Source organism: Cariama cristata, unplaced genomic scaffold, assembly GCF_000690535.1.
Source record: "Cariama cristata isolate BGI_N322 unplaced genomic scaffold, ASM69053v1 scaffold14007, whole genome shotgun sequence".
In the NCBI taxonomy this organism is placed as follows: domain Eukaryota; kingdom Metazoa; phylum Chordata; class Aves; order Cariamiformes; family Cariamidae; genus Cariama; species Cariama cristata.
The window spans coordinates 38,860-64,127 of NW_009626192.1; the positions used below are offsets into that span (position 1 = coordinate 38,860).

The 25,268-nt window shown below is 43.1% G+C and overlaps 1 protein-coding gene across 1 annotated transcript in view; it reads left to right on the plus strand.

The window, feature by feature from the left end:
- The first annotated feature begins 1,996 nt into the window (after window positions 1-1,996).
- LOC104164567 (potassium voltage-gated channel subfamily D member 3-like) overlaps window positions 1,997-25,268 on the plus strand; it is a 30,207-nt gene continuing 6,935 nt past the window's right edge. The window contains exons 1-3 of the mRNA XM_009703929.1: window positions 1,997-2,130; window positions 2,997-3,159; window positions 19,096-19,197. Of these exons, the coding sequence (XP_009702231.1) occupies window positions 1,997-2,130; window positions 2,997-3,159; window positions 19,096-19,197 (399 nt within the window). The remainder of the gene's footprint in view (window positions 2,131-2,996; window positions 3,160-19,095; window positions 19,198-25,268) is intronic.

Genomic DNA, 25,268 nt, shown 5'->3' on the forward strand with positions numbered 1-25,268 from the left:
TGCAAGTGCATGATGTGCCACGCAAACCCAGAGGGACAAAGCCAACAGCCTTCTCTCCACAGATAACTCCGTGCTAGACCCAGAACTCAGCGTCACAAGTCGGGGGTCTTGTTCCTGTGCAGCCTGCTCCAGCCAGTGCAAAATTTCCCATTGCACTCTCTCTTGTAATAGTTTTGCAAATGAAGTTCTACATCTCCCCAGCAAAATCCTCCACACTCCAAGACAGTTTGATCTTTCCTGACGGTGTTTTAAAGCACCTTCTCTCAAGTCCCAACTAATGAGGTAACTCTCAGTCCGCATGTAAGAACAAAACTCTACAAGACAGACTGCGAGCCAGACATTTATTATTATACTTTCTACAAATGCACAGAAGGGCTTTCTCTCAGTGCTCCAGGTCACTGAGATCATGTTTGAGGCATACGATTAATTTTCAGCCTTATTGTGTTAAGGGGTGGCAGGAGAAAAGTACAAAAGATTTTTTTTTTTTTTTTTTAGAACAGTGTTAAATGAGGCAGAAGACCTTGTCACTTGGCGAGAACTTTTAACTGTCTTTGCATAAAGCAGCAGCTAAAAAGTTAATAGATATAAGTAGGATTTTATTGATTTGAGCTATTCTGAGGGGTTTTAATGCAGGTGAAGGCAGGAAAAGGATTCTGCTTGGTATAATTAAGCCTTAGCTAGTGAAGCCTGGAGTATTTACACACAAAAAAACCCAAACACAAACAAAAAAACCCACACCACCAAACACTCCTGAAAACGCCAAAGAAAAGCTGTCACTTAGCCTGCACCTAAGCCCTTCCTGGGACACAAACAAGTGTGATAGCCCCGCAATAATCATCTTTTACGCAGATGCTTGGCCTCACTGTCCAGCCACCGAGCCTAGGAGCGCACATGAGAGCCTCCCGGGGCAAGCAGTTAATGTGTAATGAGTTCTGCTTTTATTCAGAGACCCTCATACCAACCAGTTCTTAGATGGAAGAAGGAAGTTCAGCTGAGAAAAAAGGTGTTTTGGAATATTTGGTTTTCCCCTTGGACATAAATTATTCTTAGCACAACTCTATTCCTGTAAAAGCTCTTTGTTGGTCATACGCAGACACCAAAGGTAAAATAAAGCCTCAGCTGTAAGTCATTTTGCTTTTCAATATATGCTGCATCAAACACAGGAACATCCCAAAGAAAAGCACAGAAATCCCAAACACCATCTGACAGTAACTAGAGGCCTCTCCAAATTTCAAGCACCCTGAAACAAGGAACAGCTTCCTCAGATTTTAATTTTAGCATCCTTTCCCTGTCTGCTGCAAAACGTCAGCAGGTTGCAGTGCCTAGGGCCTCTCTTCTACTCCACGGTGGAGCCAGGCCACATAAACCTGCTTGTAGTGGCATTTCAGAGAGTACAACGTGTCCTCCTGAGCCACAGACGTACTTTGGGAATTCCTGTACCCCGGTGGTTTCTACACAGTCATCTCAGTACCAGAGATGTGGTTGGTTTTTTTTAAAAAACCTGTTGTTATTTGGCTGCTTGCTTTTCCCTTTCCTCGAGATGAAAATGACTTCAATGAATTAATATACATTAATATTAATATACATTTGCATGCAAGCATGTAATAAATGGCTTACTGAAACAAGGCCTGTAAATTCAGTCAGTGGCTGTGCTAATCGCGTTCCTATCGCACTCCAGGGGCATTAGCTACAAATGAGCTTTTTGTTACATGATCGGAACACACTGCAATTCACACCCAGCTTTCCGGATGGGTTTTTATTTGCCGATCAACCATTTGCAGAAGCAAGCACTGAAATCACTTCTAGAGGGCAAACTGCAGGGGAGGAAGAGCCTCCCACGGAGGTTACCACCACATCTGCTGAACGCAGGGCACAAGGTCGGCATTGCCAACATCTGGTGCCCGCTGGCTATCAGAAGTTGTGCTGCGAGAGCGGGGAATCGTGAGGGATGGTGCAGTCAGTTAGAATTAAGAGGTCCAGTCATCTGGGATGCAACATGGGGACTGTGTCGGGCCAAATTGTAAAACATAATTCAAAATCCCCGTTACCCTCGCTGTATCTCAGCGTTCAGCGAGCCAGCACCCTCCACCAGGTGCCCCAGTCCCAGACCAGTTTCAGTACCACGAGGGAGTAAGTGTCACGCTCCTTCTTACGGCACTGGTGAGTAGCCACAAGGCAAAGCACGTTGGTTTTCTTTACAGAGGGACAGTATTAAAGCTTAAGCATAAAACTGCTGCAGAAAGCTTTTGCAATATGCAAAGTAAAAACACAGACAGCAAATCGGCACCCAACGGAGTAGAGATTTCTGCTGTGTGGAATCCACGGAACCTAACCCAGCATCATTTTCCATCTGCGCAAAGTGGATTATTCCATCTTGGATACCGACGGCATTATTTAACATACAAATTACAATTGTTAATGAGGATTGCTGGGTCAAACCCAGTGCAGAGATTTGCCTGAATATTTTTCAGTTGCTCTGATATTCCTGAGAATTCAGCCTTTACTGAATCCAGACTTTGAACGAACCCCAAATTTCTGACTGTACAGATGGCAAACAAACTGCTGGGTTTTCAAGTGGAAATGTGTATCAGTCTCATTTGCACCTGGATACAAAAGAATTAAAATATATGAACTTGCTCACAAGCAGACGTACAGTTTTAAGTTTGTTAGAGCTCATCTACGTGGAGAGGTAGGTACTCAATGAGCGAGGATGTGAATTTAACGTACTCGGCAGCTGCCTGAACTGGCACATCTATTCTGCAACAAAAGTGCTTTTCTCTGGTTTAGCTTAATTCATTGCCAAAGTGTGGTGTAAATTGCCGTCTCCAGGATGACAGCGCCACGTGAATCGTTGCTTGCATGGTAGATTTCTAAGCTCTAGCATCTAACCGGGACACTCAGGTTGCTGTGCACTCAGGGAAGCTGGAAAGGCTTTTGATACCTTTGCACATGTCTGAAGGAGGGGCTTCCCTTTATTTATTTTTTTTCCCCTTTAGTTATGGTGACATGGTGCCCAAGACAATTGCCGGGAAGATATTTGGCTCCATTTGCTCCCTGAGCGGGGTGCTGGTCATTGCTCTGCCGGTTCCAGTCATTGTTTCCAACTTCAGCCGAATTTACCACCAGAACCAGAGAGCCGACAAGCGGAGAGCGCAGAAGGTAAGCCGTCCCGCGCGGCCACCCCCTCCCAAAGCTCAGCACCTGCCAGGGAATCGCAGCCCTGCTTGTCACTGTGGACCTCCCGAGACACCGGGGACAATTCTGGGCATCGCCGAGGGCACCCTGCACGCACCTATCCATCGGCCAACCTGCACCCCTACAGACCCAAGCGAGTTCGCCGCACGCACTGCGTACTGGCGTATTTTAAACACCAGAAGCAATGGGGCTTTTATTGCTCACCTTTGCTACACATCAGCCTGAAATAAATATATACGTATAGGCATAAACCCTTAAATCATCAACAGGAGCTGTTTGTCTTTCTGGCTGCTTGGTTTCTGTTCTCTCTCTGGAGTTTTGAAAACACCCATCCAGGAACATGTACTTATCAGTACACATCCCCTCTCAAAGCTGCAGACTGTAACAGAGACAAAACACTGAGAATACGCAAAAGCCCCTGGAAACGTGAGGAGATTACTGAATATTCCAAAATCTGAACAGTTTTTACCAGTATAAGCTTACTGATTCACTAAGTATAACAGATTTATTATATCTCTGTCTCAGTCTGCTAAATTACACCAAAACCAGAACCAGGTTTTTACAACAACTGCAAACTAAAGGGCTGAGGTTTTTTTCCTCCCTGTGGAAACCTGTCTGCCAGAAATTCAAGACTCAGGGGACCTGATGGAGAACAGTAGTAGAAAGATGTGCTATTTCTGCTTCAGGCGAGCATCTGGGCCATGCCTACTTCTTGCATCTCAGGGAGCTGACAGCAGAGCGCCGAGATACAAGACTTACAAAACCACAAAATTTGGCAGTCAAAACACATCAGGAGAGTAGCAGAGAGAGAATCATGCAGGAATGAGTTGCAAGTCTCCGTAAGTCACTGCTGGGCTTTACGCATACCTGCGTTAGGTTTGGCATCGTACATGTGAAACTTCAAACTGCAATAATTTTGGGAGGTACTTTTGAGGGAGAGTTGTTTTTCTGATTAGTCATACAACATAATATAGATACAAAAAAAAAATCTAAAGATATCATAATGGAAGTCCACTCTGTACCACACACTGTTCAGTAGTCAGCAGCCAGACAGTGGGAAACCAGGATGGATCATTACATTCATTTAATGAATTTAAATGATTTGCAGAGTGAGTTGCCTAATGTGAGGCTGCACCCAGGCATAAGGTATCTGGATTTAACTTGCAACAGGAACATACTAGGTGTTGATGCACAGGACGGACTGGAGTACTCACGCAGAGGTTTAAGCGGACGGTGTGCAATAGCCCACTTAAATAACTGAAGACTTTGAGAGAAAGCACTTGTTCTACTGAAATGGCACACAAACACAGACAGAACCTGCTTTGCAGCATAGCCAAGGCAGCAGATAAACAGGTAGGACAAATAAATAAGATTTGTGCACAACCATGGATCACAGTACAAAGAAGCTCCAGAACCAGCTCCGGGTCTGTGCTTTTGGACGAGGCTGTCCTTCTCTCCAGGCAGCATGCCGAAGTTTCTTGTTCTGATTCACCTTTTCCTTTATTTGTTGGACTGTGATCCACTTGGTGACAAGGAAACGTACCACCACCTTTGATGCTGATATGATTGATGGCAGCTTTTATAAGGTTTGCTGTATTGACACACACAGTGTATAATTTCCCCCCATTTGAATTTCTAATTCCCTTGATATTGGATGCATTTCTGGGCTAAGAAAGTTTTCTCAAGTCAGAAGTGTGAGTAATTTTCACATGATCATCGCTACATGAATACTAAAGAGAAGGAAAAGACAGAAGCACATTAACGGCAGTGTCTCTGGAGATGGTCAGGACGTACACAGGGACATTAAGAATAAGGACTTTGATAGCATACTTGTTCCAGCATCATCCTCCATTGAATTGCATCCCTTCTTCAGGAATGGGAAAGTTTTAACTATTACTAAAACTCTGTCCCCATCTAATTAAATATACAAAGACATTTGCATGGCTTGTTCAAGAAGGTTGGAAAAAGCTCTTTGCACTCTCCCAGTCCTTGAATATGAAAAGCCCACCAGTAAAAGCTCCTTATAAGCACAGTTTAGAAGGCACAGCTTTGAAGAAATAAACCAGATATCTTTACTAAGTTTCTAGTGTGCTAAATAAATTATTTTTCTCTTTTAATTGAAGAGTAAATAATTTGTAGGGTATGTATTAGTATAAATGCTTTAGAGGAAGTTCTATTTAGTTGAAGAATCATAACTTTTATAACGCACAAGGAGGTTTCAAGATTAAGCTATAGACTATATTTATATTTTATGAACTCAGACTGAAGTTTTCCAATAAGAAATAATAAAGGCAAAAGTACAGTGTGAGTGTCAAATTGGCTGGACGTGACATTCACAGATTTGAAGGTTGGGGTGTGAGTAAACCTGGGCTCTCCAGTGCAGTGGGGGTTTCCGAGGGGCTGCACTCCAGAAAACGGGAAAACACAGCACAGCCCTGATGTCCCCCCAGGCTGCTCAGTCTTAACTTTGTCTCTTAACTGTTGAGGAGGCACTGGGCTAGCAGGAAGATGTATTTAAACAGCATGAACAAAATACTGGGAGGTGGCTGTTACTCATCAGCACCTATTCTTCAACTAACTGAGGAGAAATGTTCCTTAAAAAGGAAAACAACCTCCAAAACCAAACTACCAGTAATTTAATCACTTTGAAGATAAATTATTCTTTGCCAAACTTGCACTGCAAGAGAATTAATTACAAGGAAATCTGGCAATTTTAATTTATTGTGCTGTGTCATCAAATTTTGTCCTCTGGCATGCAGCGAGGACCAGGTCAATCTGAATGGAAGATGAATTGATCATTTCTGACAAGGTTCATTTTGGTAAAATTGTTGTGGGTTTTTTTTTTCCAAAGACTTTTTTTTTTTCTTTTTGACTGCCGTGCTAAGAATAGACCTTCCTGACTTTGAAACGAAGCTGTTCTTTAGTGAATGTCACAGCCTTTGGTTTTAAAAGAAAATTTGACACTTAAAAGGCTTGACAATAGAATGACTTTGTAATTTAGATAATGCTGGAGTCTCTCTTGCTGTGTTCAGTTTGCAGCATAGCTGCAATGTGAAGGAGACAAGTATCTGGTGCTGGTTTGAGGACTACATCGCCCACTTTTCAACCCTAGAAAGAGAAAGCAGAGGCAGCTACTAACAAATACTGAAATGCTGCTCCTTTAGCAGCAGTAGAAAAAGCAGAACAGTTCATTTTTTAGAAGTTAGAGACCGCGTGAATACAGCCCCAAGCCACGACATTATTCCCACCAGAGCAGGGCAGTAGAGAAATACACGGCTGAAAAGACTGCCAGATAACACGGTAGTGAAGAGAATAGATGTGGCCTTTGAGTTTAGTGCAGCAAAGATCCCAGAAGAGCAGATTGCTCTCCCAAGGTTTACAAGAATGCTGTAGACCTCTGGACTCGGAGACTGGTCAAAAAAATCCTGCAAGAATGATCCTCCTCGAGTAAACTCTAGCTGCTGACAGGCAAATTTATTCCCGTGTCTTTAAGCAGAGAACCAATACTAAAATCAAAGGTCCTGTCTTTGGGTAAACAGTAACAAAAAAAGGAAGAAAGAAGGAGAAGAACACACTAGACCTCTTAGTGAAAATACTTCTAGAAAGGTGCTTTTCAAAGCGTTCTGGGAGCCTTTGTTGGTCCTTAATCTCCTAGGTCCAATGACACTTGTCTTTGTCCAGCTTCAAAATAACCAACTTGGGTCCCTCAGCTGGAAAGATTGTGCTAACCACAGCAAAGCTAGTTTCTCCTGCCAGGTTTTTTTGTTCCTGGAATAATGCTTCAGAAAAAGACAACTAGAGATCCCTTGGATATCTCCCCAAACAGCTCCAATACAGTCCAACTAACGACAGCTGTACGACCCCATCGGCTCCAATGTCCCATTCCCTGGGAAAACAGGAGCTGGCAATAAACTGCACAGGAGCTCTCAAACGTGAGTTTGCTTAGGTGGGCCAACGACCGACAAACAGCAATGTGTACTAGCAGCTTTTCAGTAAGAAAAAATGGTAAGACAGAAAAACCCACTGTAACAAGGGTGATACAGCATTACAGGTTGAGCCTATGTGGTTGTTAGCCCCAGCTCCCTGCACATGTGAACATACACGCAGATGAAGATGCTAAGTCCTCAAAAGCATATTTAAAGCAGTTTTGACCAGGCTCAGAAGGCACGTGGAAGTAGAATGGCAGCTGAAATGTTTGGAAATAGCAACAACAGCCTAAAGCAAACTGGTCTCCAGAGCAGCCCCCTTAGGGCTAAAATTTAGCCAACTAAGTTGTTCTAGATCTTCTCAGTTTAGGGGGAAAAAAATGTTCAAAAAGGGGTCTCTTACAAGATGAGGTATGCCTCCCCACATTCACACAACAGAGGAGGGAGAAATGTAAATGCCCAGATGCTGTGAAAAAAACCCTGTTTAAAGTGCATTTATTGTTTAACGGTTAGATTTGTTAAATGAGCCAAGATACCGAAATGGCTGATAATCTCAGAGGGATTAGCATGGGTTTAGTGGTGCATTTCACAAGGGCTAAACTGAAACCATCATCTACAAATATAAAACTTTGGTAATCACAGTACTTGGTTTCAGGTCTGCAGTAAATATGCTTTTGAGGACTACAGCTTCTTAGTCTGTTCAATTGATTTCGTTTATTATCTGGTGGCCTTTGACTCCATGAGAACAAGCAATGCACTACAAAAGCCTCGAAATAGACTTCTCATTTCATCCTCTAGGCTCTAAGTAAAGACCCAAACACCCAGATTTAGGCAAGGAAAAGACTACCCAGGACAAAATAATTTTGTAGAGCCGCTCTCACATAAAACTATAATATGGAATTGAAAACTGTAATGCAGGCTATCAAAGAGTAGATGGTATAAACTAGGTGAAGCAGAGAAGTGGACACATTGTCGGGTGGATGAATTAAAGCATTCAATCACAGAGCCAGTATCAGCAGAAGAAAGGAATGAAGGGGCAAGGGAGAAGCCGTATCTTTTCAGATGGAAGTGGATGAGAGGAAGTAGATGGAGGAAGGTTGTTCCAGACAGCGAGAGCTACTCGTGAGAGGGCTGCACACAGGCAGCTATGACTCTGCAGGCTGATGAAGAGGTAACTATGGAGATGCTTAAAAGGGGCTTAAGCCAAAAGGAAGGGAGAGGAAGGACACGTCTTTCTGATTGTTCCATAAGAGGCACATTAGAAACAGCCTGTTCCAGACCCAGCCGTCGCTCCCAGAGGCACGGAAAAACAGGACTGCAGTCAGCAGAGCAGATGAAGAGAGAAGATGGTGATGAAGAGAACGCTTAAGACTAGATTTATGTCATCATCATACCCATGAGAAAGACGGCCCACACACCTGTCAATAATGAGGCCATTATAATAATTGATTTGCTACAGAGCAGGGGAGTCAGCTTTGAAATGTTCTGTTTTTCAGCTGACACCCTAAATTTTGGAGGTGGGTTAGTGAACTTCAGAGCGTGGAACAGAACGGCCAGAAAAAGCGACTCAAGCAAAGCTGTGAGCTAAGGAGCGCTCAGCAACAGAACATGACTCAGTTCCCAGCAGGGGATGGGGTTGGGAACTTAAGGAGAGAGAGAAACAATAAGGTTAAAACTGGAGCTGGCTGACATTTAAAAAACATGGTTTTTTTCCAACCACAATGAAGCTGTGTGGAATATGTTTTTGCTGTTGTTGATATTTAACAGTTTTTGACGGGGGAAAAAAAAGCTTTTTTAAATTTTATTTTTTAAAAGATATTTCATTTTTTCTAGGGGGTAGATACCTCTTTCTCTTCCTCTGTTGCTGTTTGTCACATTCCCTAATACAGCTGGCGGGGGGGGAGGGCAGGGGGAAAACCCAGCCAAACAAATAAACCAGCCAGGAATCCTTCCTCTTGTTTTTCATATCATCCAGGAAAGCAAAATGGCATGTTCCATCAGTTCAGCTAGTTCAAATTCCCTGGGTCCCAAATTGCATAAGACAAGTAGATGTCTCCTCTGAAAGGAAGGATTGAAATCAGTCAGCTGGAGCTTACAGGTTCAGCTTCCAAAGCAAGCCCACACATCTAAATATTAAGCCTGCTGTCAATAGTGGCCCAATGCCCAGCTGCAATTACTTCCACACATATCTAGAAGCCACTCTACATTTGTTTCACTCCTTGAGGCCCTTTCATGTCATGTCTCGGTCATAACCAGGTAACAGCCTGACTAATCCATCCTTGAGGTCTCTCCTTGGTCATCTCAGCAAGAGGGTGTCCCCTTTCCCACCCGTTGGAAGTCCAGGTTGTATGTGGCAGCCTCTGTCCAGATGGCTCCATTATGTAGCACAGTTGGTAGGGTTTGTAATGGCTAATGTTGCCCACTTCATCCCAGATGTCTAAATAAATGCAAGCTGATATCGCCTTGTCAAGGAGACCTGCAAGCAAAACATTCAGCCAAAAAATGCTGGGAAGCCCCATCCTACTTTGGAACTGGGTTCTAGTGATCAGATTCTTTGCTGTTACCTTTATTAACGAGTTATTTTACCACTCTGCCTAAGTGATGTAGAATCGAGTGGGCTGGGTGCCGTTCAGCTCCCATGCAGTTCTCAGGCTGCATAATGAACACAGCTCAAACACCCCTGCACCAACTGCAATATATGGTTATGTCTAGATTAATGGATACAGATATATCCACTGGGTCAGGAAAAAAACATAACTAAAAGTGGGTGTAAATAGTAGTAAAGCTAATTTGTACCATGACAGCGATAAGCAGATGAAGAACAATATTTGTGGCTGACACATATAGTGCTGGGATGGCAATACAGGTCTCAGTCCTCTAACTGCATATGTCAGATAGATGGGAACACTCTGCAGCCTACCAGCACATCTCTCGAGGGCCACTGCAGAATTTCCCTGCTTACACACTGCCAGATGTCTTACACAGCCCAACTTGAGAAGTCCTAGAGTCTCATTGCTCCACTCCTCCCACTCCACCCAGCAGCAGTGGTCTGCAAAGTCTGACTCAGAACAAGCTTTTGTCGTTTGAAGGTCACGAAAATCCCAAACAGTAACGGCTGGTAACTTCAGCATCGCATCAGGCTCTAAACCAGCCCAAGGCAGGCCCTCTCCGGGCACGAGCAGGAGCCTGCCGTCCCCTTTTGTCTCCCCACTACAGCCAGTCTCACTCTCTTTTGACAAACTGATGCTGCAGCAGCATCGCCCTTCCATACTTCCCTCTCTGTGACTCAGGTGTTTTCATGCATAAAACTGGGATAAATTCAGTTCTTTTCCTGGCTCGATGGATTCTTGCAGAGTTAGTTCACGTACATGTACAAGGACATAAAGTGAAACCATCTTATGGCAACACTATTTGCACCCAGGATTTTAAACTTTTCTATCTGAGCTTTTGCACTAGCGATTCTTGCCGACTCACCAAACAAGGCAGCAGAAATAACAGCATGTGCTTTCCTGACCAGTCATGGGTGGCAAGCAGAGCAACAATAATTGCTGGTAGAGAATGGTTCATGAGCAGGCAAGGGAACCAAGAGCATGCATAAAACTTACAGATAATTTTCAAAAAATAATAAAAAAAAAATCTATATGGTGAAATCAGAGTCTGCCTGCAAGTACTGGGCAGGAAGAAAAAGCAGTTCAATCCACCAAATTGTTCCATAGGAAATAGTTCCTCATTTCTCCTCTTTGTCACACTACAGCAGAACTCGTCTGTTTACTATGCAGACCCCTGCCTGACAGTAATTCCAGCCACCTGTTCTCCATGTAAGCTCAGCCATTTAGACCCAACTCAGCATTAACTCTGAACAAATACAATAATAAAGAGCAATTCTACACATTGTCCACGAGCTCGGTATCCAGACACCAGTGCATTTCGGTCCACATATGATGCATCAGCTTTGTTAGTGATCGAGTCAGGACAACTAGGAGCCATCCCGGTAGGAAGGAGCAGCGATGCTGGAATGCACAATCAGGGACCAGAGCAGCCGTAGCCATGACAATTCCGCAGGTTTCTGCTGACCGAGCGGGAACGCTCCAGCGCCCAGGAGAGCACGCCAGGCAGGCGGCTCCCTCCGCATCTGCCAAGGCACGCAGCGAACGTGTTGTGGCTGTCAGCGTCAGGACGTGAGCCGAGACACAGTCTTCTAAGAGTCTTCACTTATCAAATAGGACCATGGGATGGGTTTGTGATGGATTTTTTTTCCCCCAGAAGCTTAATGCGAGAGATTTGTGCCCAGAGACCCCAGGAGCAAGACGAATAACTAGGACCAGCTTCAGTAAGAAAGCTAATTGCACCGCACAGCAACTGTATTGTCATCCGATGACTTCCGAGCAATTTTCGTTTGCCGGCAAGCAACACTTCTCTCAATTAATGCTGAAAGCTCGTAGCACAGAGAAGTGGGATGTAGCACAGAGAACTGTACTTCTAAGTGGCTCCTGGCCCTTCCCCGCCTGGAGCAACAGCGTTGCCCGCACTCACGCTTAACCCCCATCGTTCCCCTTGCTGCCGGGGGGTACCTGCCCCCCATCAGAGATGACACACGCTCCAACTGCCAGCCAAAGGCCACGAGGCAGGAAAACAGCCCCACCGTCATCTCTTCCCCTCAGGCTTCATTCCATGGGGGAGAAGGAAGGGCACGAGTTTTACCAATTTGCTTATTTTTTCTTGAATTTCATACAAAGGTTTTGTGGTCGTGTGTCCCTCCCCCTATGTTTTTACCATCTTCCTGGGGAAAGTGTGAGGAGCACTATACGAAGCAACTATCTTCATTTTCTGTAGCTAACCACAGGTCTCCACACCATTAATGAGCGTTCATACATCAGGTCCAGTAAGTTGGCATGTGACACTAGATCAAATTCTGTGAATTTCTCCATCCTCTGAATACTTTATAACTATCAATTAGGGGTGTGAGCTGTGTGAAAGGTATTATAAAAGTAAGATCTGGAAACACAGGTGGATAAATCACAGGCAGACAGATGCTCATCACACTTTGCTTTCAGTGAAACACAGAACCTTATTTTAGAATAATGGAGAACAGTAACCTCTGTTTTGATGCAGAAAAACATGAAGCTCTTTTCTTGAGAAGATGTTTATTAAGTAATACGTTTCTACACAAATTCTGACACCTTAATTTACACCCAATAATACTTCACTTCTAACTGTAACAAACCATACCAGACTCCCAGTACAATTGGTATGGCACCTCTTTGACCACACATCCCCGGAGCGATTTTGACCCAAGCTCCAAAAACTGTTACAGCATTAAGAACACAAAAAAAGCATATGTAGGAATTTCTTTTATTATTACTTCAAGAGGTGAACTTAAGAAGTGAAGAGAGCTAGTTTTGTCAGTCAGCTGGACTAGTGGCGTGGGAACTTCAGCATAGAGGAAGCTTTGAATTTCAGGCAAGATGCAGTAACTGTGTATAACGTATTTCAGTCAAGGAAAAACTCTCCATAAGGTCAGTTCTAAAAGAGATCAAGGTCTGACTCTAACCCTTACTGGGTGGATGGATAGATGGATAACTAAAAAAGGGTATTAGAAATAAGCAGGGCATCTACAGAGGATAAAAACATGAAATAGACTCCAAAAAATCTTACTACTTAAGTGTCAAGCAAAGGAATAAAGTGAGAATTATCAAACTTTACAAAAAGTGAAGTTTATTCTATTCTTTCGTGTAGAATGCAGCAAACAGCAGAAAGGGAATGGTCTATGTAAAAAGAAAACGTCAATACAATGACAACTGAGTAAAACTGGCAACAAATACAAGCAGGCTGGAAATCAGAAGACATTTTCTAAATAGGAGAATGAAGTTCTAAAATAAATGCCCAGTAGGAGTAAGAGCTCCACCAAGTTTAAGCCAGAGCTTGTTAAGTTCAAGATGAAAATGTACAAAAGGAAGTTTGCAACAGAAGGGGACCGGTCTCAGTGTCCCAGGGGCTTCCTGACCATCCTGCATTTCTAAGTTTTGCATATTACGACACTTTTTTCCAAAGTTCTGTGGTTAATCAGCCAGGATATCTATGACTAGTAGAGAAGCCGAGATCCATTAAACTCCATATTCTGTGCATTGTTCTATAAATAGATCGAACATCATGTTCTTCAGTGTTGGAAAAGATTAAACGATATAGTGCATTTGAAATGATGTTCTGTTGCTTTAATGGTGCCAAGGGTAAGGTAGGATTAAAAGGGGAGCCACAGAGGAGGGGAGGGGAATCTTTCATCTCTGGAAAGTAATGAAGAGGCCCAAAATAAGATCAAGGTCTGACTGTAAGTGGCTCTATCAAATTATATAGGAATATAATGAGTTCTACACTATCTAATTTCCATATGCAGCTCTACAATATGTCCCCCAAAGCAAAAAATGACAGAATATTTAAACTTGGCTCAAAAGCTGTTTAATGTAAAGATTTGAGAGGAAGGAACGTCCAAATGTGCATACATTGTTTCTTAGGAAAAAAAGGTTAAAATAACAGAAAGATGATCTGCAGAAACTAACTTTTCTAACACTGCTGTAACCCCGCTGCCTGCCTGTTACAATAGCCAGATGGAACCAGGGCTAGCAGAGTAACAGCTAGTACTTATTACATGGGCCATTTGCTTTTTAAACAGCCATTATTTCACTCAGCATTCAAAGACATGTAATAACCCTGAGTCCTAATTTGGCAGTCCAGCCTGCTTCCAGGCTTTGTTAAAGATGGCATATCAGCTTCCCAGAGCCGTAAGTAGGACAGATGATCAGTGTTGCCTGATTATATTGACGAAAGCACTCCACGGACAGTAGACTCATTTAATATCTTGTCCACTCTGTTATTTTTGAATGCTTTTTTTAAAAAATGAAGCATTTTCCATTTTCTGCTTGGCAAGGAAAAACTACCACAATAGGCCGGGGTGCTAAGCTAGTTTCCACCAGATTAAGGTTTCATCCATTCCCTTTCCAAGTTACATATGTGCACTGTACTTCTAAGTGGGAACTCAATTTGAAGTCTTTGCTGAATTCCTTTCCGAATTTTATGCTAAAGTTAGTCAAAGGTACCACAGACGAGATCATTTTAGGAAGGTGAGAACAGAACTACAAGAAAATGTTTTTTTGCCATTCCACACTCTTAAGCCCTGTTGTTAAGTCTGCAAAAACTCCTGTTTAACTGTACGATCTGCTTGTTATCTTTTCCATATCCTAAAATCAACCATGTTCTTTCTATCTAGAATTTAAGTCCAGATCCAAACTAGCAACAGATGCAGACAAATGCAAGAAAATTGAGCAATTATGGAATGGCTGTGATATTTCACCTTGGAAATAAAAATCAGATTGAAAGTATTCTGTTGATTACTTTTGAGGACAGCTTCATTTCAGCCTTAAGAGACCCGTGGTGTTCACCTACTGCACCACTGGACTCACTGCTGCAGTCACCAATAGGTCTACTCATATTCAAACTACTAATTGTTTAGGAATTAAAACGTGAAGCACTGTTAATTATTTCCTGTAGCTACATTTCCTGCCAGGAATGCTCTTGGTGTGGTTTTAGCACACAAAGTTAGGTAAGTTATGGACTGGTGCCTCTCTCACAAGGAAAGGCTGAGACAACTGGGACTGTTTAGCCTAAAGAAGAGAAGGCTCGGGGAGTGCTCGTTAACGTATATAAATACCTGAAGGAAGGGTGCAAAGAGGATGGAGCCAAGATCTTTCCAGTGGTGCCCAGTGACACGACCAGGCATAACGGGCATGGCACACGATGTTCCATCTGAACATCAGGAAACACTTTCCCAGTGTGAAGGTGACCAAGCACTGGCATAGGTTGCCCAGGGAGGTTATGGAGTTTCCATCCTTGGAGATATTCAAAAGCCATCTGGACGTGGTCCTGGGCAACTCAGTCCAGGTGGCCCTCCTTGAGCAGAGGGGTTAGACCAGATGACCTCCAAAGATCCCTTCCAACCTCAACCATTCTGTGAAGGATAATGACAGCTCCAGTCCAAAGAGGGAGCAGGAGTGGACGTAAGACCTATACATGTACTTAGTACCTGACATACGTGTACTCCAGTCATCTCCTTGCTCAAGTACAGAAGATCTGGAAAGCTGAAGATGTCTGGCAAATATGAAATTATGTCATAGGTTTTAACTTAATAGTTTATTATACCACATAAATCAAGAGTGAACATTATCTCCATAAGAACTAGATGAAAATCATTAATAAATAATAATTAGCTGTTTCCTGGGCCTGCCATCTGGAAAGCATTTTTCCTAGCCAGCAACTCCTGCTCCTTGCACTTCTCCAAAGCAGCTAAAAGATGAAGACAGGCTCTTCTTTCTCCTTTGTCAGTCCCTTTGGGAAATGTAGATACCCAGGATACTGACAGCCACTTATGTCATCCTCCCCACCGTACCTCCATGTGTACAGGGCTTCACTGCCCTTCCTGCTTATTCCAAGCCTCCAGTTTCTTAAAAAGCAGTAAGGAGCCAGAAGTTAGAGACCTGCCTTCCATCCTGCTCTCAGAAACATGTGGGCTCCAAGATAACCAAATTAATCATTCTAACCTGTAAGTGGCTGTCATTAGTATTATTATTTTCATCATATAAATTATCTTCCAGATTAGGTCATATGCATTTTGAGATCCTGTGGTTTCCTAGCAACTCCTCTTACCACTCTACATGCAGACATAGTGTGCCGTTTTCTTTTCCTTTTTTAGACTCTCCATGGAGGGGTTATATTCAGTAACAGTGATCTCAGGCCTGGCCCCAGTGACCTTTAGACTGTCACATTTATGGGATAAGACGCAGAAGACAGCTATTCCCCGCTCCCCCCCCAAATACAATTGCAGCAGATGGCTGGAAAAACATGGTCCTCCACTTGTCTAGTCTTCTGTTCTGCAGAGCAGAAGTACTGAGCTCTGCAGGACAGGGATGACAAAAGCATACTCATATGTCTTAAAAACCGGCAGAAACTGGAAGACCCCATCAGTCTAATTCTATAGGTTTTGGACAGCGAAATATGTGATGGTACATACTCTGGTTCCCTGCAAAATACTGCTGCTTCAAAGCTTGCATGGGGTGCCCTAAGTTCAAGGCTTTTGCCTCTGTAATTTACTCCTTACCTGATGTGCCAAAGCGTACCTCTGCCGACTGAGGCGTTCCAACAGATAACACAAAACTCTGAAACGGCCAGCTCTTCCCTGCTTCCACACCATAACCCGAGTCCGACACCACTGCCAGGTGCCCTTCATGTCCTCAATCCACTTTGCTCAGTCAGACAAACCAGTGTTGAACCCACTGCAGATGTCAGAGGACAGAGCTTTGCTGCACTTAAACCTTTTGTTATTGTCAGGCATGATCAAAGTAGTGCATCCTGCATAAACATGCGACATGTGCCTAAATATCATGTAAAGCTCGCGTCACGTGATAGATATGCTTTCCAAATAATGCACATTTACACACAGACTTTCACATAAAACCAAGAACTATGGTATTAGAGCTGTTTCTAGTCTAATGTGAGAAACTGTCTGGAGGGCCAAACCAATTTCAGGCACCAATTTTAATTAACTTCTCTAGCTGAGTTAATCAAGATAGCTACCAAATTTAATCATGATGGGGGCACAGAGTTAGGCGATGTGACTATCCTAGACAATCTTTTGTGTAAGGAGGATAGGATTAACTTCTGTCCTGCCCCACTGACATTTTTTAAAATAACAAGGTCTGTTCTAAACTACAAAAGCTAAGGGGCTTAATTATTTAGATAGCTAGTGGCCCCATTTCAAAGAAGAAAAGAGAACAGACCTCAGAAATGAACCATCTTCAGTCCACATGGAGTACAGCTATTAATATTTGATCCCCTGCTAGCCTCAAGGCAAAGGGAATAATGTTCATTACAAGAGCCTAAGACTGACTCCACTTTAACAACTGACTGAACTGAAGATGAGGATGAAACCTTTCCTGCTGTAGGTGAGGTCAGTAAGTTGGGGGACTCTGGTAATTCCTCCAGCAAAGGAGCTGATATTTTGTCAAGAACAGAAAGAAATGGAAGTCTTCTGTGGTTGCCATCAAAGCCTCACTGTAAAGACGATCACTGGATCCAATATCCAGTCCTGATTACGGAAGAGATAAGAAGATTGCAAAAAGCAAGGACAAAGACACAAAGGCACACACTTGCAAATAGAAGAAATAATTTAGTGGAAGTGTAATTAACAGGAACAGAGAGACAATGCCACATAACTGGGAAATGAAATATCCTTCAGTCCCTTACCCCCTGCTGTCTCCCCCGAACTCGTATTCAATAGCAGTAGCCTCTGTGGTTTTTGTTCCAGATTACAGTCTCAGGCCAGTCTTATTTGGGGCCTAGGGCAACAGCGCAGCTTGGGAAAGTCTTCAGAAAAACTGCAGATCCAATTTCATTTTCTTGTTGTATCCTCAGTCCACACCTTGCAAATACTACTTGTGCCCCTTTCACAGGGTGACCAGATAGACCTGTGAGATACTTTGGCCCCAGTACAGAGTAAAGTTTCATCAGAGATTTCACTCTCATCTACTGACTTGGAGTCTTAACATTAAAATGGGACAATGAAATCTAGGTGAAGCATAGAAAAGAAAGTCAATTTTGGATGCCCCCATTTTGGGGTGTCAAAAGAAGACCTATTTTTCAGACTGGTCATAGTCGGTGTCACCCAATTAAAGCTGCAAACTAGTATCGTGTACATGTCTTTGCTTGAGAAATTGTTTGCTTAAGCAGAAGCTCTTAAGGTTAAACAAATCTTTCAAATATTGAGGGCCAGAGTCACTCAAGCATGTACAGTAATAGAGCTCCTGGAATTATTACACTCTCTGGACCCACTGCAGATATTTTCCTCTTGGCTTACTCTTCCTACAGTGTATACCATTAGCACCTCTAATTAGAAAGGAAAATCACGAGTTCCATGTTATTTAAAAGATTATGCAGCATTTAAAACTACAGCACAATGTAATTATTTTTTAATAGCCACAGCTATTTCATGTATTTACTTTTAATGGTGTTTGAGTCATAAATTAACAGTAGAAAAGAAAAAGGCAAATCAGCACTTGACAGAGAAGCAGGCAACAATTGAAAAGAAAAGCTGAAATGCTAAAAAAAAAAAAATATGTGTGATCAAAAAAGGAAGAGGGTCTTACTAGTTTTTCTTGTTTGCTTTATTCTGGACTGCTTTTTATCATCTAACTTGTCCCCTTGGACGTCAAGAAGGTCAAGGACAAAGCAAAATGAGAAGAGCTGAATGTCTGTGTTGTTGCAGAGTGACTTCTGTCAGTTTGTCAAGAGATGCATATTTCTGGACAGAGTCTTCTATTATCAGATACCAAGTTAATAAACTAGCACTGCCATTGCAGAGGACAGTCAACCATCAGCGAGGAGCGGGTGTCACTGTGCTAGCTGCAGTACAAGCAGAGCAAGTGACAGCACAGATGTCAGAGCACAGAGCTGAAAGATAAAGAGAGGATTAAACAACCAAGCACATTAGAGAGAAGGTGAGCCATGAAAGCAACACACGTGCAGGGCATGTGCACATTGCTAGGTCACGTACAGTCATCCTACACCAGGAATACGTCCAAGACAAGCGTCTCTAGTTGCTGTGCATCTCATCCCCTCCAGAAAAAGACTATTAACTTTTGGAAGGATAAGCAAATCTGCAGTACTGCATTTGATATCTCTGGAAAGGCTATTAACGCTCTGTGGTGGATGACGTGCTTCAGACGTATGTACTTGCCCGACTCCTGCAGACAGACCCGTGCTAGCTGTTCTTGACAGCACCCCGTCCTGTTTGCGCACCCCTTGTTTTTCACCCCCAGGCTTTTTCAAGTAGAGTGAGAACCTGAAATTTCCTTCCTCCTGCTATTGCCAGCACAGGACCAATCACTCAGTATGCCAAGCTCTAACTTCAGCTTGTTTGCCTTCTTCACAGAAAGCCCGGCTTGCGAGGATTCGGGTGGCCAAAACAGGCAGCTCCAACGCTTACCTTCACAGCAAGCGCAACGGTCTCCTGAATGAAGCCCTCGAGCTGACGGTGAGTGCAGAGACAGGATCTCCCTTTCTATGGAGTTGGAGAAGTCCCCTGTTCCCACTCCTCTCCCTGGGCTCCCATCCTTTCTCTCTCTGTTGCCACCTAATTGCTCATTATCCAGCGTGGCAGCCTCAGACACGGAATTGTATGATGCTACAGTTATGCTCTCAGGTACTGTATGTGCCATATGGAGGAACAGCTGGAATCCAGCTGCAAGACTGGATGGGAGGAGAAAGCCTCCTTGGGCTCCTCCTGGAGCTAGGAAAGGATCTGGCCTTCCAGCAACAAACAGGTTCACAGTTCTCTCAAATCCCTCCGTGTGATGGAGCTGCACTGATTTACATGGCCCAGGGTCTGCCCATACTATAAATATCCACTCTCCTCCAACACAGAGTTATTTATTCTTAAGAGTCTCTCTCTAACGTGGACTGTCAACAGGACAGGAAAATATCCCCTAGCTCCTGTTTTGGGTGGTTTGGTGGTGGGCTAACTTTTAACAGGAAGGCCTCTGGAGGCTAATACTAGCTATTCATGAGAAGAAAAGTTTTAAGTGCGTCAGATTGCTCAGCAGAATCAGTGAAAATGAGAGGAGGTTATTACATTAAGCCTGATCAACACCAGAGCAGGTATTAGCACATTTCATGGATTTCATTCCAAATAAATCAGCCTTTTGTGCACTTGGGGAGCAAAGAGCGAGATGAAGAATGCTTAACTGAGCCACCAGAGCTGCCTAGCACTTGTTCATGCATCCTTACTTGGGGCCTAATCCTTCAAATGTATACTATTTTCCCTGGCACACATCCTTGCATTTGTAAAATCAAAGCTGAAAAACCTTTTCAGCTCATTGTGAAAGCTGCTCACTAGGACCTGAACCCACTCCTACCCAAGTTCAGTGGGTACAGCACACAAAGGGAAATTGTGCAGCACCGTATTTTTCATGTAGGATGCTACTCAGTGCTGACCGAGTTAGAGGAATCCAGCCCTTTACAACTGGAATAGTTTTTAAATTGACTCTACAAAAGCACTTCACATGAAGTACAGATTTGGAAGGTAAGATGCCTGCATCGGTTTCTCTTCTCCCCTCCAAAACAAGTTTGATCCTGACTACACATCTAACGTTGTCTCCTGCTCTGCAAATGGCAGCGACACTCAGAAAATCTGTTTCTTGAACCATATGTTGCTGTTGAGCAGTTCAAGAAAAGTTTCTTTATCAAGATGAGACCAGAAAGACTGATCACATCTAGTCCAGAGCCTTATCCCCATAAATGACAGGCTCAGGACTGAGATACCAGCTCAGGTGAGATTCTACTATTTCATTACCCAGAAACATGCAAAAATTTGACTACAAATTTAAAGCTTCCTTTTGAGGTTTAGATTTCTGGATTTTAGAACTGCCAGAAGAGCTTAGCAGGGACACTCAGTTTGCACTTGATCTTCCAGCCTGTCATCCCAACAAGAATCTCCTCACTTCTCTTGTCAACCAAAATCCCCTGCCAAGACCACTCACGGAAGAGCAGCTGACGCACCAATGCTTAAGTCCAAAATGCACGAGGTTGAGAGAAACATTTGGCTGAATGGGTTCATTTCCTGGCAAGTGCTCAAAAAATAAGTGGAAGAATGGTCATTTTGTTGGCTACAAAGCAACTGTAGACAGAGGAAGGAAAACAAGAACATTTCTAAAGAGATTCCAGAGGATTTTTTTACCCATTGATAACTAAATTTAGATATATAGTAGCACCTAGAGCAGGTCTTCCCAAGCTTTTCTGGGTGCAACTTGCTTTCTGGTGGGCTTATAGCTCTAAATGCTAACATGACTCCCCCACAGCCCAGTAAAATCCACAAATCTTACTTTGAAAAGCACCGAATATTGCGTACATTTGTATTAATACTTTGTAAGAAAATATCCGTACCCTAAGGAACTTCCCATTGAAATAATCAAAAGCAAAGAGTATTGAGAAGGAAGAATTACCATCCACCTGTGACATATGGAAACATAATTTACTAAAGCAAGAAACTTGCCAAAGCCATGCCTGGCATCTGCATGACCACCAGGAAACTATCTTTGCCTACCTGAGGACTAGCCGCGTACCTGAATCAAGAACCAAGACATGTCTCTCCATCCACAGGGAGTGGCATTAATTAATTACAGAACTGCAAAACATCCTTTGCTGTAAAGGTATACACGACCGTTTTAACTCTACAAGGCAAGATTTTATGTCCTTTCATTTTATGGCAGGAGAACAAACTAATCTTAAGAGTACAAAATGTGAATGACAGCATAGTCTAGCCAGCCAAATTTTTTAAGCCATAAAAATATGAAGGAATGTGACTTCTGTAGTTGCTATATTAGGGACCAAAATATTATCTACATACTGTGCATATCCATCAGTCAAATTAGTATCAAACTGCTTCATTGGTCAGGTACACATCCCATTTTGACACCTTGCCCAGGACTCACGCTAACTTTAACGGACTTCACATGGCCAGATTGCCATAGGGCTGGTTTGTTACCCAGCAGTAATTCCAACTGCAATTACTAGATGGCCATGACTAGATATTATCACTTTCATCATTAGCAATCACACAGTACTGTGATCAATGTATAATTTTTTTACAAGTGACCAGCAGATTGCCCTGCAGTCTGACACCTTGAGGGTTCACCCAAGGAAAACAACTGCTCCAGAACATATCCTGGCTGTGGCTCTGCAGTCAAACTAATAAACTGGGAAATAAGGACTGTTCAAGATTGCGGAACGTGTGCCAGAACGTCCTTTCATTAGCACCAGAATGAATACACTGACACCATCTTTCAAGGGAACAGCATGTCTTCAGCCTGTAGCCTTGTATCAAAGTAAAGAAAAAGTGAAGAAAAGGATCTGTCCAAGGACAGCAGCAGGAGGGAGTTCTGCTCCTAGCAAAAATGCAGACTCTTGCTTCAGAAACGTGGATTTGAGGCATTTTGCTTTGCCATCTAAACACAAAGTACTCAGACCGTTTTCTTCTCATTTAGAGAGATTTTTAGTGGGCTTTATGTCAGAAGTGCTCAAGGGATGGTGAGCATCTTCCCATGGCAGCAGCCTACATATCCTCTTAGCGTTAATCTCCTTGTACAGCTAGCTGAAATTCCCTTTTAGCTAAAATACTAGGAGGTATATATCCTAGGAACAGTAGGTTGTGAGGTCTTGTGCCTTTTCACAACAGGATCTGCTTAGCCATAGATAAGCATTATAGCCAATCTCATGGGGAGGGACAGTCTAACCACGGAACCAGTTCACTAGTGTCCAATTTTGCGTGCTGAAGCACTAAGTAGAAGAGGTAAAGTGGAAGTATTTTGGATTTCAGAACTGACACTACAGTGTGTTTCAGTCTCCCGCCAAGCAACCAGCAGTTCACTGAATGTCTTCCAAGAACAAACTGAATGGTAGTTGGCATCAAATCCTTGCAAAACTGGCATCCCAGCTCAAAAAGCAAACCATCTCCTCTCCTCCTCCCCACCAGCTTTTTCATTACAGCCAGACTCTTCTAATGAAGACACAGATTTTGATTGCCTGCAGTAACGTAGGTGCCACTGATGCAATCTCTATAGGTACACGTTCCTCAACAGTACTATCAAAATGCCAAGCATTTCTGTGATGTTGGCGCTCTCACTGTCCTAGGGCAGTAGTTACTGCAGATCTGATTCTTAATTTGCATGCTAGGATGTTCTCAGGGGCTGCATGCTCTTTGTTTCCGAAAACACTGAGCCGACCAAAGAAAAAGTGAAAGGAAGATAAGGTACAAGCCATGCTCGTCAATGATACGCTTTATTCCTGGTCACTGCCATCCCTTGATCCATTACCGTCAGCGGCAAGCCTAGCCTCATAATGGAAGGCAGAAGGAGAGACTAAGCTGCGCAGCCAAAATTTAACAACTGGCTTAGGTCTTGTGCCAGAGGTATGGAATCTCCATCTTTACTTTCAGATTCCATTTAGATCTCCTCTCAAGCAAATCCTCATTAAAAAATACCATTTGCAATATGTGCTCTTTCTCTCTCCTTTTCCAGCATTTTAGAACAGCATCATATCTGCTTTAGGGCTTTTAAGGACCTCCATGGGAAATACTCCAACACAGGCTTCAGCGGAGTCAGTAATCTCAGCAGGGTATGAACAGGACCTGCTTGATGTTTTAGCTCACCAGGAGGATTGTTAATAAGAAAAATGGAACTGATTTTTTTTTTTAGGCCACTTCTAAAAATACTTCTGGGAACGCTCATCTTCCAAAACAACAACAAAAAATCCATAACCTGCCTAAGATGCATTCCCATAGGAATCTATTAATTCTGTGTATAGTAAGTCAGCCTTCTTAATGTACCAGATCAGCTCTGTTTTAGCATCTGTCGGAGACAGAGTTATTCCTTCACTTCAGGATCACAGAACCATCCTGGAAATGGCATCCAGAACATACATTTGTGGTGAATCACTGGGACACATAGCAATTCGAAAGCAATGCTTTAAGCATAGTTGAATTTGACCCCTTTGAGAGCAACAGACAACATCTTGGCACTTCTGCCAAGATGTTCTGCTGTGTCTCCCATCCCACCCTTTTGCTTTCTTGAACAGTTAGATACTGCTGTTTCGTGTCTAAGCTGAGATTCAAGCCACGCACATCAATTTTTGACTTTCAGATTTAGGTATTACAGAAGAAACCAGGCACCTCTTAGTTATGGAGCACAGAGAAATGTTTTACAACACCTAACCGCTATTTTAATGCATGTAATTGTCTTTGAAAAGGCTAGTCAAAGACACACGCAGATTAATGTGTCATGAAATCACAGTGAATTTCAAGATCAGGAGCTTAAGTAGTACTAGTAAGAGAACATCCCTAACAACACAGATCATAAATATGCCACCACAAAACAGAGAAAGCAAGAAAAATAAGCTTGGCTCTCAAATAGCACAGAAACTCTCTAAACAACCCCTCTTGCTTCTTTTCCTCCCATGTCTGAGGTGTATCTGATCATCGGATCATAGTGTAAGTGACATGCTATTGTTTTCAGGAATGTAAGCATCTGATTCACTGATAGCATGTGGAAATCAAAAATGCAGGCTACTGGATTTCTCCCCCCCCCGAAGTTGACTAAATTGGCTTATTGCTGTTTTGATGAATGCTTGATACCAAGCTTTCTGCATGAGCTAAGCATTACACACATACTGAACTCAAGCTCCTAACCTCTTATCCATTTCTATTTCAGCTGTTTCAAGCAGATCAAGCCCCTCAGCTTAACAAAAGCACAGAGACAGGTCTGAGATCTGTAGCTTATCCTAACCACTAATAACACTGCAGTCTGTTCCCCAAATCACCGCATGCACACATACCTGATGTAGAAGCCGAGAACAGACCAGCAAAAGCACCCCAACGTCTTTCCAACTCAGAGTACCTAAATAGGCATGCCAAAAGCAACTCCTCCTATGTCTTCCTAGGAGGGACCACTCCTTTTAATAGTTTTTCAACCTAAATACCCTCAGCTGTATGCAATCCCTTCCCAGATGGCACAGGCTGCCTGCTTGACTCTAAGCACACCTTACTCTCTGAAGTAGCTTAACCCTAATTGTACAGCTGTTGCCGTACAATGAGTCAAGTATCTGGATCGTGAGGTCTTTGGAACAGGCTCGCTTTGTTCTGGTTTTGTGCCAAGTGATGCACAGAGGGTTCCTGGTCAGTTCACAGGACTCCTGGGTACCGTGTTACCAAAACATAAATCACAATAAGCCATCTTACCGAGTGAATGCCACAATCCATAAGAAACTAATGAAGATGGGACCTTCCTTCTCCTAGGGAACTGCTGCCACATTTCACGTGAACATAAACCCTTCACCACTGTTGCACAATGCTTCTGCATTTGATGTTTGAATAGCATAATTTATATATATTAACTCTTACATACATAGCATCTGCCTGTTCCTCCCTTCTCCCTGCCTTTCAAAGAGGGCTTGGCCACAGGACGGCTTACACACTTTCAGTTTGCACCGAACCCAGTCCTCAGGACCTTCCGTGAACGCCCCACCAACTCCCATGTACACTGAGGCAGGGAAAGA